We start from the raw sequence: 13,930 nt of genomic DNA, 5'->3' as shown, positions 1-13,930 counted from the left end.
AAAAAAAAGGAGAAAGCATGAATGGCAAGTGTGCTGCCTGCCCAGAGACCCCTGCCTCCAGCCCTACCCACCCCCCCCCCGAGCACCTGCGGCCAGGCTCTGCCTGGGGCGGCTGTGGATGTAGGGGGGGACCCTCTGCGGGGACCCTCCTTGGCGACGGGGGACCCTGCATGGGGACCCTCTATGGGTCCCGGGAACGCAGAGACCCTCCGTGAGGACCGGGAACCGTGTATGGGGACCCTGCTCCCCACGGGGGCCAAGGACCCTGCACGGGCACCCTCTACAGGGACCCTCCCTGGGGAGCGGGCACCCTGCACGGGGACCCCCCCCCCCCCCCGCGCCCACCCTCGCCGTAGGACCCCGGCGGCCCCCAGCAGCCGGTAGGCGCCGCCGCGATGCCGCGGGGTTGGGCGCGCTGGCACCGCCCCGCGCAGCGCCGAGCACCGCCCCGCAGCGCGCAGCATGGGCGAGCGGCGGCCGGCGGCGGGGGGGGCGACTGCCCCGAGCTGAGCCCAGCCGCCCCGGCCCGGTCCGACCCGACCCCATCCCACCCGGTCGCAGCAGCCGCTCCGCCGCATGTCGGGGCCCGGGGCGCAGAGCCGCGGCCGGCGGCTGCCCGGTAAGTGCCGGCCGTGGGGTGCGCTCGGCGGGAGGGAAGCGGGGCACCGCAGCGGGCGGGCAGGGCTCGGGCTGCCCACATCCCCCCCCGCAACACCAACCCGATAGCCCCTTGCGAAGCAGCCGTATCCCCCCCCCCCCTTCCACCCCCGGAGCCCCAGATGCTCCCGAGTCCTCGCTGCACCAACCTGCTGCGCCCGCACCGCTCCCCGGGCTGCTTTGGGCAGGGGCTGCCCGGGAAGCTCCGTGCTTGGGATGGGGATGCTGCGGGGGGGTGGGAACCTGCCTGGGAAGTGGCTGAGCTCGGGAACCTGTTGGGCCACGGGTTTGTTGCGGAGTGGCATCGGTATCCCCCGGAGCCCCGAGGCCTCCGGGAGGAGCGGGTCCCCCCGCACCCGCGGGGTTTAGGGGAAGAGGAGGCTGAGCAGAGCAAACGCATCAGGGTGGGCAGCAGCCGGGGTGACAGGGGATTTGCAGGGGGACAGCCTGCCACAGATCCGTGCCCAGGGCTTGCACGCTGTTCCTCGGGCAGCGTGCTGCCCTCCTGGCTTTCTTGTCCTCACGCTTCTTTCTGCACAAATGGAAGCAGGGCCCCGTAAATAGCAGGGTCTTATGACACAGCCTCTGCTGGGGAAGGAGCTCTGGGCGGCAGGGATATTTTTAGTGCTGAGACGCAGGGGATTTGGAGATCGCTCGGAGGAGTGCAGGAGATGAAACCGCAGCACAGATAGGGGTTACAAGGTGCCATGTCCTCCCTCTGTAGTTCGTTCCCCCCCCCCTCCCCCCTGCTTTTGCCAGCAAGCAGCTCTGCCAAAACCACTGCTACCCTCGCACTCGCCTGGTACATTTCCTCTCACCGGGGCTACGGTTATTTTTTACTTTGCTGCAACACGAGGTCAGATGTGCCGGTTGAGAAAAGACTGTGCAGGGATTCACGCTCAGGCAGCCGATGCGTCCAGGTATCCTGTCCCCACACGGTCCGACCCTGTACAATTCTCCGGGGCATTCCCAGCACTTCCCACCAACTGCTTCTCCCAAGGCTAAAGGAGCCAAAAGCCCTTGGGATTTACCCTCGTCCCGCAGTGGTTTTGCTGGGGCAGGTTGATGGGGGAAGGCTTGCGATCTCTGCAGAGCCTCCTGGAAGATGCTGTGGCAGTGGAGGAACTCCCTCTTACCCAAACCCGATCTCGCAGCACTGCACGCAGGGGCCACGAGCCCAAGGCACAGTCCGACAAGCCAAGCAGTGGTGGGGTGCCCCAGACCTCTCTGGAGGAGCGGGGTCAGGGGATCAGGCTCCGGGACAGTGCAGGGAGAAGGGCAAAAGCTGGCTGGGCCAGCCTGCCCCAGCTCTTTCATTCACCAGGGAACTGGCCCGTGCTTGGAGTGACGCCTCACTTAAACTCTGCTCACCTCCCCCTCACACCCTGTCCCTTTCCACAGTCCAGATTATTCTTCAGGACCTTCTTTAAATACTTCAAAATCTCTGCAAGGTATTGCAGAGCCATGGCCTCAAGAAAACGCCATCCCCATCCTCTCTTGGCCTCGTGCCTCCAAGCCCCCTTTGGCCCCCACCCCGTGCTACCTGCACCCCAGGAATTGCTCCTCTCCCACCCGCTTCGGCGAGGGTGTGGATGGGAGAGCTTGCAGCACCGCGCTTCACAGCCAGCCCTCCCACACCCTTCCGCACTGTGGCGGTGGCCACGAGCCCACGCTATGCGAGGGTTGGCTCCTCAGCGTGCCCTGGCAGGGCAGGCGGACCAGCGGGGCCAGCATCCTCGCCCACAGCCCACCCTGTGGGCAGCTGCCCAGGAGCAGGCAAGAAGGAAATCTCCGCCTGCAACTCCTGCAGGGGATCCTGCCCTGCCCCGGCCACCCAATGCACCAGCGTTTGGCCCGGTTCCTTTCCAAGCTGTGCTGGCTAATAAGCCGTGAGAGCCGGAAGGATTTGAAGGCAGCGGGGTACCCGGTGCCATCGCAGCCGCCCTGGGCGGTTCAGCCAGTGGGGAAGAGCCTGGCTCTGAATGCAGATAAGCCTCCGGCCCCTTGGCCGAGCAGGCTGTAGTAATAACCATGACAATAGTAATAAAAGCCAGGCCACCAGCAGGTACCGACAGATCCCCCGCGGTGCACAGGGGCCGCATTGTGTGTGCGAACGTGTCCCGCAGTGGGAACATGCCAGCCGGATGAGACAATCCCGGCGACTGACAGCCGAGGAGTGTGACCGGCCGTCACATGGGGAAGGGCCGCGGCAGGGAACGCCGCTCTCCTTTATTTCCCCGGCGAGGGTTGCTGGGGAGCAGCTACACTAGCAGGGCTGTTCGCTGCCCCCCAGGCCCGGAAGAGCCCCGGGAGGGGGGAAGGCTCTGTCCCCGACTCTCACCACAGTCACGGGTCAGGCAGGGCTGAGCACGGCCCAGCTGCCATCTCCCGCTGCCGGCGTTCCTTACATAATGGGAGCTCAGTGCTCGTGCCTGACTCCCCGGCGAGAGCTCGAAAACAAGTTCATAAACAGGTCCTGCTAATTCTCCCGCAGGAGAAATCCTGGCGCCCACAGGAATGCTGCCACCAGCACCCGTCCTGACTCTCTCCAAGCACCCTTAGCCCAAGTATCGGTCACGTGCCAGGGCAGAGATGGGCAGCGAGAACATTAATGGCACATTGGTCGTGGTTTATTTTGTGTTTGCACTGCAGGAGGATTTAGAGAGCCTCCTCCTTACCTCCACACTGGGCAAGATGCTGCACGGAGAGCTGATCCGTCACCCTAAATCTGGGAGCCAGTGCAACCTCTGCTCTGAGCCCTGCCTCCCTACGGCTGGAACCTGCTGGGCTGTTCTCGGTGTGGTGAACCACAGTGGTGTGCCATGGATTCGGCACAGCCGGGCTGGGGGGGCAGAGCTCTGCCTGGGACCGACAGGACAGGGCTGGTTCCAGCTGCTGAAGGGTGTCAGCTCCATAATCAGTGCCCCGGTCATCCCCTCCTTGTCGCTGGCTCCATCCTCTTTTGCAGATACCACAGGGGAGGCAGGAGGTTTTTGCCTTACCCCAGCGGCACTGGGCTGCAGACACCGGTCAGCCCCATGAGGAAACCTTTACTGGCATGGTGTGTCTGCCACTGTGGCTGTTAGCCCGGGCACACGAAGCCTCTGCACCAGAGCAGATGCCCAGTGCTTAGGTCAGACATACCAAGGCAAAGGCCCCTTCAGGCAGCCAGGATCACTGCCCTGGGCATCACAAGAAGACACTGAGCAGCCAGAAGAGGACCAGAGCCTCTTCCAGAAAGCACATGGTGACTGGTCCTGAGTCACGGTGCATCCCCTCACTGTGCTGCAGGCACAGCCTAGCCTCCCGGGGCAGGCACCTGCAGATGATGGGGTTTAGCTGAAGGATGCCCCAGAAACAGGGTGCAGAGGAGCCCTGGAAGGGCTCTCAGGAAGATGTGACATAGAACTCCAGGACACTTCACCTGGCCCGCTGCCTCTCTCCCATTCGGGGACATATTGCTGACAGTCAGCCCCCCCCCGCTGCTCTCGCCCCCACTCCTGCCAGACAGGGTGGGGATGCTGCTTGTTGTGTTCACTCCTCCCCAACCCCGAGGAGCAGAGGGTTTGGGCCGTGCTCAGGCAGAGCAGAGGATGTTTGTTTGGTTTCCTTGGTTACTGCACTGCCTGCTCCAGTAATCACATTTTCCTTGTGCCGGCTGGGCCAAGAGCAGCAGAGAGGAAATCTGGAATGGCTGAGGTCAAACACCAACCTGGGAATGGCTGGGGTCACCAGCCACGGCCCCTCTGTGCCGTTTGGGTCCTTGCTGTTGTGGGTACCCAACCCAAAAAGGAGGTACCAGGCCCAGGGATGCAGCAACAAGCTCCTTCAGCAACAGCCGGAGGGCTCCCATCACTGCCTCCTGCGTGAGTCCGGGACACAGGCACCGGCGTTGAACTGCGGGAGGAATTACAGGAATGAAAATGTTTGTGCAGGCAGAAGCCAAGCTGGCTGTGCAAGCGGGGGATGTGAACGGGGGAGCCTGCGAGCGTGGGCGCGGCTGTATTTATAGCGACGGTGGCAGCAGGGGTGCGTGTGTGCAGGGGTGACAGGGTTGCTGACGCCTTTTATTCCTTCTGCATCCCTCAGCCCAGAAAGCCTGGAGCGCTAACGCCAGTTCTTGTCCCTAGGAGCTTCCTCTGCTTGTTAGCGTTCAGAGACAACCCTCTGTGTTGTAGCAAGGAAACTGAAACTTGAACAGCAAACCATGGCTGATCTCATAACAACACCCTTTTCCCCTCCTCGATAATTCACTTCAGCGGTTGTGAACGCAGCATATGAGCTCCCCAGTCTTGGCTGCCCTGCATCTCAGAAGTGAGATCTGAGGCTCCAGCACAGCAAGTGCTGGTGACGCTGCCGTTCCGGCGTGTAACATCTATTCATGGTGACTAAATCAATGTGCACTGGTAAAGCAGAGCAGAAGGGAATCACCTACCCTCCAGCACAGCCATACCGTGTGAGCTAGGACAGAAGGGCTCAGAGAGCCCTGCCTGGCCCGACCCTCCTTACCTTTCTCCAGCTGACATGGAGCAGGCACAGCGGAGCCTGGATGCAGAGCAGATGCAGCAGCAGCAGCTGAAACTACGGGACCGGCAGAAGTTCTTTGAGGAGGTTTTCCAGCATGACGTGGATTTCTTCTTCCCTATGTCTCACCTGCAGATAGAGCATCAGAGACGTAAGTGCTGCGGGCACCGGCACGGGGCTGGGGGCATTTCAGGGAACGATGACACAGGTGTTAGAGATCAGTGGGACATCCCCAGTCTAAAGGTGGCCAGGGACACGCATGTCCTGCCCTGAGACGGGACCACACACACTGCGTGTGGGTGTGCTGTGCATTACTCACACCACTTAACTGAAGTCACCGCATACGGGTACCCAGGCTGGCGCCCTGCATAGTCACTGGCTTCAGACAGGCTCCTCCAGATAGTAGTTTGGGGCAGGGACAAGGACCGCAGTGAGACAGCAGGGGCTTCCAGAGAGATGTTTTAAGGAAACATGATTTTCCTGGAGGACTCTTACCAGCAAGTAGAATTCAGTTGCACACCCATCCTGGGGGTCCTGCCTGCACAGGGCTCACAGTGCCTTCACCTGGCACTAGCACTCACCTTTTTCGCTGGACTCTGTCTCTGCAGCCCCCTTAGGCAGCATTTCCTCCATGGAGGTCAACGTGGACATGCTGGAGCAGATGGACATGATGGACCTGTCAGACCAGGACACCGTGGACGTGTTTCTGGGCTGCGGGACAGAGGAGAGCAGCGTTGCTGGGCCCCTGCCAGGTATGTGCGGTCCGAACCTTTCGCGGGCCAGGGTGGGAGCCCTTCCTGCCTGCAGTGCCCACGCCAGCTTGTTCCTAGCCCTGGCCACCCTGCGTGCAGATCCATGCACACCCATACAAAGACAGACACTGGGTGCTGGGGTCTGTGGTGTTGGAGGGACCATGCCAGGACCCACGCCCACAGCCCAGAGGTACAGACTCTCGTATATAGCTTACCCTCGTATATAGTCCCAGGCACTTTCCAGAGTCTGTGGGGTAAATTCTCTTGTCCTGAAGCTCCTCCAGAGCAGCCAGTGTCTTGTCACGATTTCCCAGGTCCCCATCACGCTGCAGAGCTCACTGCACAGAGCAGGAAGGCTGCAGGATCCCTCCACCTCCTAGCCAGATCCCAGGGAGCTGGGCTTGGGTTCTGCAGGGAAATCCCGGGGTGCTGGCACCTTCCTCCCCAAGTACGCACGCTGAAGTGATTCACCGAGGCCAAGCCGAACATCTCCTTGTCTGCTGGAACCGATAGCCTCACGCAGCATGGCCCCAAGCTGTGTTTCATGCAAGACGGAAGAGGCTCCCCTGCCAAAAATGGGAAAGGAATGTGCGGCACTGCCCAGAGCCAAGCCGGGGGGGTGAGGTGGGGAACGGTCACAGCAGCCACATAGGGACCAGCCAGGAGTGGCTGGGGAAGCACAGCCTGCTGAAGAATAAGTGGGGGGGCTATCCATGAAGCTTGGGGTGGAAGAAACCTCCAGAAGCCTTTTTTCTTTCTTCTCTTACCACTCTCTCCTCCAGGGTCAGATGCTAACCAGTGCCCAGAGGAAATCACTCTGCAAGTGCCCAACGCAGCTGAGAGCAAGTCACGCATTTCCTCCACGTCCTCTGTCTCCACGGATCTGAACAGCCTGGACACCAGCGAGGAGGGCGCTGAGACTCCCGTGGTGCAGTCGGATGAGGAGGACCTGCAGGAGGACAGTCCCAAAGAGCAGGAGGCAAAAAGCTAGCAGTCAGCTCTGCCCTGCTCCCAGCCTCCTCCGTATGGACCTGCCAGCCTGGAGGAAGGAAGGCTGCTGGCGCTCAGTAAACCCCACCCTGGACTGCTGCCCTGCAGGAGGGGAGAGTTGGTTTTCTCCTCCTCTCCCTCCACAGGTTCTCCTGGCAGCAAAGGGAAAAAGAAAGGGGTATTATAGGCTCCCGAAATTAACTCTTCAGGCTTTGCTGCTAACACTCCCTGCTTCACTCCCCCGAAATGCTTCAGCATCCCACAGCCCCACCATTCCCAGAAAGCCATCCCTTGGGATCCCAGCTCCCCCCATCCTACTGACAAGGGTCCTGTCCAGACAAGCATTCAATAATGGCATACAGAGAAATAACACTCCAATCTAACCAAGCAGTGAGTGCATCTGTTATTGGGAGAAAACAGCACTGGGGATGAGGATTAGGTGGGGATTGCAGGAGGGGGAGCGGTGTAAAGCCAGCGTGCTAAGGGTGCCACGCAGGAGCAAATGAAGCCCAGCTCCAGCACAGGGACGATTCCTACGCCCAGGGTGGGAGCTATCAAAATGGAGTCACTTTGCAGCCTGCTATGCTTGCTCCCTGCACGACAGGCCAAGAGGAGCCAGGCACAAAGCTGGCTAGAGGCCTGTCACCTCTACCAGTAGCTGCAGGCCAGGAAAGCGCAGTCCCTGCTCAGGCTGCGTCAGCACGGCCACGGTCACTCCCACGATGAAAGGAGTCTGGGAGATGATAAGCGACAGGAGCCAGGGAACACTCTGCATCCAAGCTGCTTCTCAGGAGGTGTTCAGACCTTGCTGTGCTCCCTCCTGCGTCAGCCAACCCTTTGTGAGACCAGCTGGAGCACCCCGGCTATCTGGGAACGACCGGCCAGAGCAGCAGGCATCGTGAGCTCCGTCGGACTCCCATCCCCAGCGCTGCCTTGCTGCGGCTGCCCTTTGCTTCCTCCCGGGCTGGCCCCAGGCTGGCCGCGGCCAGCAGAAGCAGGGTGCGTCCAGACAGCCCTGCGCCTGGAGAGAGACGTTTCCCCCCGGAAAGGAGACGTCAAGGGAAGAGGGAGAGCGGAGAACAGCGGGAAGAGCTGAGAAGAGGAAGTCAGGCCGGGGACGGGCACAGTCCTTGCAGAGTCCTCATGCACAGCAAAGCCTTGCAACGAACCACCCAAGCTCGGGCCGCACAAGGGCTTCCCTGATTTTCATACGCCGGGGGAGGGAGCCTTCGGGGAGCACCCCACAAAACGGACGCCCGCGCCCCTGGGCCGGGGCAGCCGCTACCGGGCGCTCTCCCTCGGCCGGGCGCAGGCACGGCTAGGCAGGCGCTTCCCTCCCCCGGGCCAGGGCAGACGCCAGGCTCCGGACCTGCTCCTCGCAGCAGCTCCTCGGCTGCCCGGCCGGCCCCGAGGCCCGAAAACCCCTCCGCTCCCCCGTGAGGGGCCAGGCGAGGCCGGGCCGGGGCTGCGGCGCCGCGTCTCCATGGCGACCCCGGAAGCGGCCGCCATTGGCAGGTCGGGCCGGAAGCGGAAGTCGGCGGAGGGGCGGGGGCGGCGGGATGCTGGCGGTGCTGCTGCCGCTGCTGCTGCTGGCGGCGGGGCCCGGCCGGGCGGGCGCGGGGCGGGAGCGGCGGGACGCGCTGCGGGAGGAGCTGCTGCTGAGCCCGCTGCCCGCCGGGGACGTGGCCGCCACCTTCCAGTTCCGGACGCGATGGGACGCCGACCTGCAGCGGGGCGCAGGTAAGGCGGGGCGGGATCCGACGGACCGCTATTGGCTGGGGCGCGGCGCAGGGGGCGGGGCTGGGGGTGGAGCCGTTCCGCGGGGTGACGGCGCGACGAGGTCGATTGCCTCGGGGTGATGACGTTACCGCGTTTGGGGATGATGTCAGCGGCGCGAGTGACGTCAGAGGCGGGGGTGCTGAGGTTGAGCCGGAACGGGGCAGAGCGAGGCTATGGGGGGGCTGCATGTGACCCCGTGAGCGCGGGGCAGCACCGGAGAATGATGTCATGTGTGGCCAGGCCCTGCTGTGACGTCAGGGCGAGGGGCCGGGGGGATGAGATGGGCCGGGCAGGGGCTAACGCCGCCCGCAGTCTCTCACTACAGGCTCTTCCCGAAGGCGCTGGGGCGGCTGGTGGCGGCGCTGGGCGTGCGGGAGCTCCACCTCGCCCTCACCCAGGGCTTCTGGCGCACCCGGGCCTGGGGGCAGCCGCCCCTGCAGGCACCCGCCGGCGCCGAGCTCTGGGTCTGGTTCCAGCCCACCGTCACCGAGTAGGTACCCCAGGCACAGGTCCGTCGCTCCGGGTCCCTTCCGCAGCCGTCGCTCCCGGGAGCCATCACGCTTCCCACGCGAGGCGGCTGCAGCGCGGGGTGTGCAGGGCCCTCCTGGGTTGGCAAATGTCAGCTGGGACAAAGAGCCTCCCACGCCGGGGGCAGCTCTGAGCAAAAGCAGAACGTAGCCCCGCTCAGCGCAGGGGGCAGGATGTGACGCTGAGGGAAAACCCTCGTTCGCTGAAGGAACGAGTAATTCCCTTGTGGTTTGCGATGACAAACGCCTCACTGCGCTAATATGACAGGGTTATATCTTGACCTCTGCTCTGTGACTCACTTCCTTTGACTCCCCACCAATACCTGTCGCCATCTCCCGTAGCACAGAGGCCCTGGTTGAGTGGCAGCAGCTCTCTGTGGTCTCGCAGAGCTCTTTCCTCCCTACAAATGGCCCATTCCCTGCCTGCCGGTCTGGTCAGCCTTCAGAACTGCACCAAGGGGTTGCTTTAGGTCTCGCATCCCCTTCCCCATACAGCTCACGTCATCTCCCGCATGCTCCCTGCTCGCCCAGCCTCTCTCCTCACGCACCAGCTGCGCCCGTCGCTGGGTCCTCGGCTGCGTGAAGCCCTGCCAGGCAGGGGCTGCCCCTGCGGTGAACGTTCCCCACAGCTCATGCATTAGAATAAAATACCAAGAGAGCTGGAGAGTGCGTGACCAGCACCCTCTGCCTGCACGCTCCTTGCGGCTTCTGAAAGCCAGCATTGTCGCCCCGGTATATTTGTTGAATGTTACTGACTTAAAGCTTGTTGTTCCAAGGATTTGAGCTGCTTAGTAATCTCTGGTATCTGTTCTTACACAGTGTTGACAAAGCCTGGAAAGAACTGAGTAACATCCTCTCGGGAATATTCTGTGCTTCTCTCAACTTCATTGACTCGACCAATACAGTCACTCCAACAGCGTCCTTCAAACCCCTGGGCTTAGCCAACGGTGAGCCCGGCTCTGCCCTCTCTCTCCTGCCTCTAGCTTTAGTTCTGCCCCGTGGCACTGCGGGGAACCCGGGGGCAGGTCTGGGTGTCTACAACAGGGTCTGTTAACCTCCTCCTGGAAGCATTTCCTCTCCCTACAAACGAGGCTTGGATTTGAACAGAGGAGACACAAGCAGTTCATGGCAGATGCTCCCAGGCCCTAGTCTGTCTCTCTGAAAAGTATTTTATGAAACAGCTAGCAAGGACTGGAGGATTTAAGGCGCTCAGGAAAAAAAATCTGCTAGAACATGCCTTTACCTACTCTTTCCAAATCACTTTGAACAGAGCGGGCTCTATTCCTGATTGAGCTGGTGGCTTTTCAGGGACATTGAGAGGGTGTGGGTTACGCTGGGGGATGGAACAGGTCTGCTTCTGCTCTCATGGCTGTAGCAGTACCAGCCTGTTGACCCTCCACCTCCCTGCCCAGGGACAGATCACCATCTCCTGCGATATGCCGTCCTGCCCAGGGAGGTGGTCTGCACAGAGAACCTCACGCCTTGGAAGAAGCTGCTCCCATGTGGCTCAAAGGTAACGACAAGTCCTGCTGCCTTGCTGGGCCACTCCCGATGGAGCTGGGTTCCTGACAGCGATCCGGGAACTCGCACTGGGAAGTCTCAGCAGGGCTTTTCTCTCAGAGGGAGCAGAGAACAGACCTGGGGCTGAGTTTCTCCTTTTCTCCCTGCAGGCTGGACTTGCTGTGCTGCTGAAGGCCGAGCGCTTGTTCCACAGCAGCTACCACTCGCAGGCAGTGCACATCCGCCCTGTCTGCAGGGTAAGCACGAGGCTCAAGGCTCCCTCTTTAAGACCCCCAAGAAAAAATCCAAAGCCTTCTTGTGACACTGCAAGATGACACACTGGTTTGCCCAGCTTCCCTGCGGTGGGTTCACTGTGTCTAACGCAGCTGTTGTCCTGCTTCTCTGGTCTCAGCTGCGTCCCGATGGGATTCTTGCAGTCCTGGTGGAGTTCCAGCTCCCTCCTGGTGTCCTGTCCCTCCAGAAGGTGTGATCAGAGCTGCCTTTCTTTCTCTTGTTCAGGATGCCTCCTGCCTGGCTGTGTCCTGGGAGCTCAGACAGACCCTCACTGTGGTCTTTGACACCTTTTCCAGCGGCCAAGGAAAGAAAGGTAAGCTCAGCGGCAGTGTGCTGTGGTCCTTGAGTGCCCATGGCACTTGACTCAGCCTGCCACTGGCCTTGCCTCCCACAGACTGGTCCCTCTTTAAGATGTTCTCTCGCACACTTACTGACGCGTGTCCTCTGGCATCGCAGAGCAAAGTCTACGTCGACATCTCCCCTAAGAACAAGGTAGTGCTCACGGACCAGAGAACACCCCCTGCTCCCTCAGTTCAGCCACTTCGTGTGGCTCTGAAACATCCTCGCCTCCGTCCCCCAGGAGCCCTCCATGCCTAACGAAGGGAGGTGGTTTCCTTCCTCTGAGCAGGGCTGTGGGCATGAGCATGGTGGTGTAAGAGCGCCGAGCTGGCTGTTGGGTGGGAAAGCTCAGGGACAGCCGGAAGGGCTTTGCCCAGCACTGCCGGTTACTTCAAGGGGCACTTTTCCTTTCATGATCCATTTGCTTTCTCAGGAAAAGGAATTACTGGAAGTGACCCCCCCTCCAGTATCTGTACACGAAGCTATTGTCCAGGGAGACAAGAGAACCTATGCCGTCTATGACCTGCTGAGCCCCTCGCTCTTCAATACATCTCGCAGCCTCAACGTGCAGCTGAAGTGGAAGCGGCCCCAAGACAGCTGTGAGCGACCAGAACTTCACTGCACCACTGGTCAGGGCTCCAGGCCTAACTATCAGCCGGCATCACCCCGCGTTCCTGTGTCCTTTTCTCTTTTGCAGCGGAACTGCCAACCCCCGTTCTCCATGCTCAGCGCTACGTGAGTGGATACGGGCTGCAGACCGGAGAGATCAGCACTCTCATCTACAATACTCACCCGTACCGGGCCTTCCCCGTGATCCTGCTGGAGACCGTGCCGTGGTATCTGCGGCTCTACGTGCACACTCTGACTATCATCACGAAGGGGAAGGAAAACAAGCCAAGTAAGTAAACATGCCAGTTCCCTTGGCACAAGTGGCTCATTCCAGAGATGGTTTAGTCCCTCCCTCGGGCCCCAGTGATCACTGGGGAACTGGACTGGGTAACAAAACATGTTAGGATGTTTCCTTAGCCTTCAGTTCAGCACTCACAGCAGATCAGACTTTATTAAGTCTGTTTTATAAGAGCCACGTGGGCAGCGTTTCATAATCCAACAAGGGTCCAAAACAAAGTGAGTTGATTTTTGTAGTAAAGGAGGCTTGATTTAAAACTGATGACTGGCTCTTACTTTGCATTTGTACCTTTCCTTATGAACACCTGACTTTCATGGGTCATCAGCTCTAAAGACCAGCCAGATGTAGCTTTAACGTACGCTTTTTGCTACCTGTGCAAATCTTTACTTGCCCAGAAAACCTCTCCCGGGACAGCGGAAGCAGGAGCACCCACCCCATCGGAGGTGTCCAGGCAACGTGAGATTGGACAAGGTCCCCCGGTGCCACTGACATGTCTCTTTGGGGTTAGGTTATATCCACTACCAGCCAGCCCAGGACCGGAGACGGCCTCACCTCTTGGAGATGCTGATCCAGCTGCCAGCCAACTCTGTCACCAAGATCACAATCCAGTTTGAGAGGGCCTTATTAAAGTGGACAGAGTACACGCCTGACCCCAATCACGGCTTTTACGTCAGGTAACGACATACCTCAGCTCCTCATCCCCTTCTGGGCCTTGGGTAGGACGTGCTGCCCAGGTCTCTGGGGACGGGAAGAACTCTTGCCGTCTCTTTGCTGTCAGGACTGACACCCGCGTGTCCTTTGTCTCTTTAGTTCATCTGTGCTTAGTGCCCTGGTGCCCAGCGTCATTGCAATGAAGGACACGGATGTGGAGCAGAGCCCTCTCTTCACCTCGCTGTGAGTGTGCCTGGGCCAGGGAGCGGGGCCGTACTGCAGCACCTGCAGGCTGCCGGCTGCTGTCATCCCGTCTGGTGAGCATGAAACGGTGGTCCTGTGCAGGCTGACGCTCCCTTTCCTGCTTCCGCTCTCCAGGTTTCCTTCCTCTGATGGCTCCAGCTATTTTGTGCGCCTGTACACGGAGCCGCTGCTGGTGAACTTGCCGACGCCAGACTTCAGCATGCCCTATAACGTCATCTGCCTGACCTGCACCGTGGTGGCAGTGTGCTACGGCTCCTTTTACAACCTGCTGACCAGAACGTTTCACGTGGAAGAGCCGAGCCGGGGTGGGCTGGCCAAGAGGCTGGCCAACATCATTCGCAAATTCAGGGGGGTGCCCCCCCTCTGAGAGAAACCCGGGCAGCCGGTACTGGCCTTGGGGCTCCGTGGGGAGACCCAGAGAGCAAAGCGCTGCTGCCTCTTGTCTTTGCTGGAAGCAGCCTGCTCCATCTTGCTGCCTGGATCTCTCTTCAGGATCCAACGAGCTGAGAGATCGCTTCCATCGGGAAATGGCTCTAAGCCCATTGACTACTGAACTGCACTGCTGCGGGATTGGGAAAGACTTCTGTCTGGGAGAGGGTAACATGCTGGGAACGATGCTGGAAGTAAACTTGACCTGTTTTGTACTTTTGCGCTGCTCCAGGTTGGTTTTACTTTCTCAGCCCCGCAGGCAGAGTTGACCCTGTAAGACCCGTGAGCTGCCAGGCCTCTAGCACACTCCCCGCGTC

The 13,930-nt window shown here is 60.5% G+C and overlaps 2 protein-coding genes across 2 annotated transcripts; both read left to right on the top strand.

The window, feature by feature from the left end:
- The first annotated feature begins 431 nt into the window (after positions 1-431).
- Positions 432-7,310, top strand: DBNDD2 (dysbindin domain containing 2). The gene is made up of 4 exons (XM_075768920.1): positions 432-619; positions 5,177-5,332; positions 5,790-5,933; positions 6,716-7,310. The coding sequence occupies exons 1-4, from the start codon at positions 577-579 to the stop codon at positions 6,922-6,924; spliced, it is 552 nt and encodes a 183-aa protein (XP_075625035.1). The 5' UTR covers positions 432-576; the 3' UTR covers positions 6,925-7,310.
- A 1,157-nt stretch (positions 7,311-8,467) lies between these two features.
- Positions 8,468-13,828, top strand: PIGT (phosphatidylinositol glycan anchor biosynthesis class T). The gene is made up of 12 exons (XM_075768907.1): positions 8,468-8,663; positions 9,015-9,192; positions 10,049-10,176; positions 10,642-10,742; positions 10,900-10,986; positions 11,249-11,336; positions 11,418-11,515; positions 11,796-11,961; positions 12,060-12,260; positions 12,778-12,943; positions 13,080-13,163; positions 13,299-13,828. The coding sequence occupies exons 1-12, from the start codon at positions 8,483-8,485 to the stop codon at positions 13,549-13,551; spliced, it is 1,731 nt and encodes a 576-aa protein (XP_075625022.1). The 5' UTR covers positions 8,468-8,482; the 3' UTR covers positions 13,552-13,828.
- Positions 13,829-13,930: the final 102 nt, after the last annotated feature.

The sequence above is a fragment of the Balearica regulorum genome, chromosome 16 (assembly GCF_011004875.1).
Source record: "Balearica regulorum gibbericeps isolate bBalReg1 chromosome 16, bBalReg1.pri, whole genome shotgun sequence".
Taxonomy (NCBI): domain Eukaryota; kingdom Metazoa; phylum Chordata; class Aves; order Gruiformes; family Gruidae; genus Balearica; species Balearica regulorum.
Note: the sequence above shows the minus strand (reverse complement) of the source record. Positions and strands in the feature narration are given on the sequence as shown.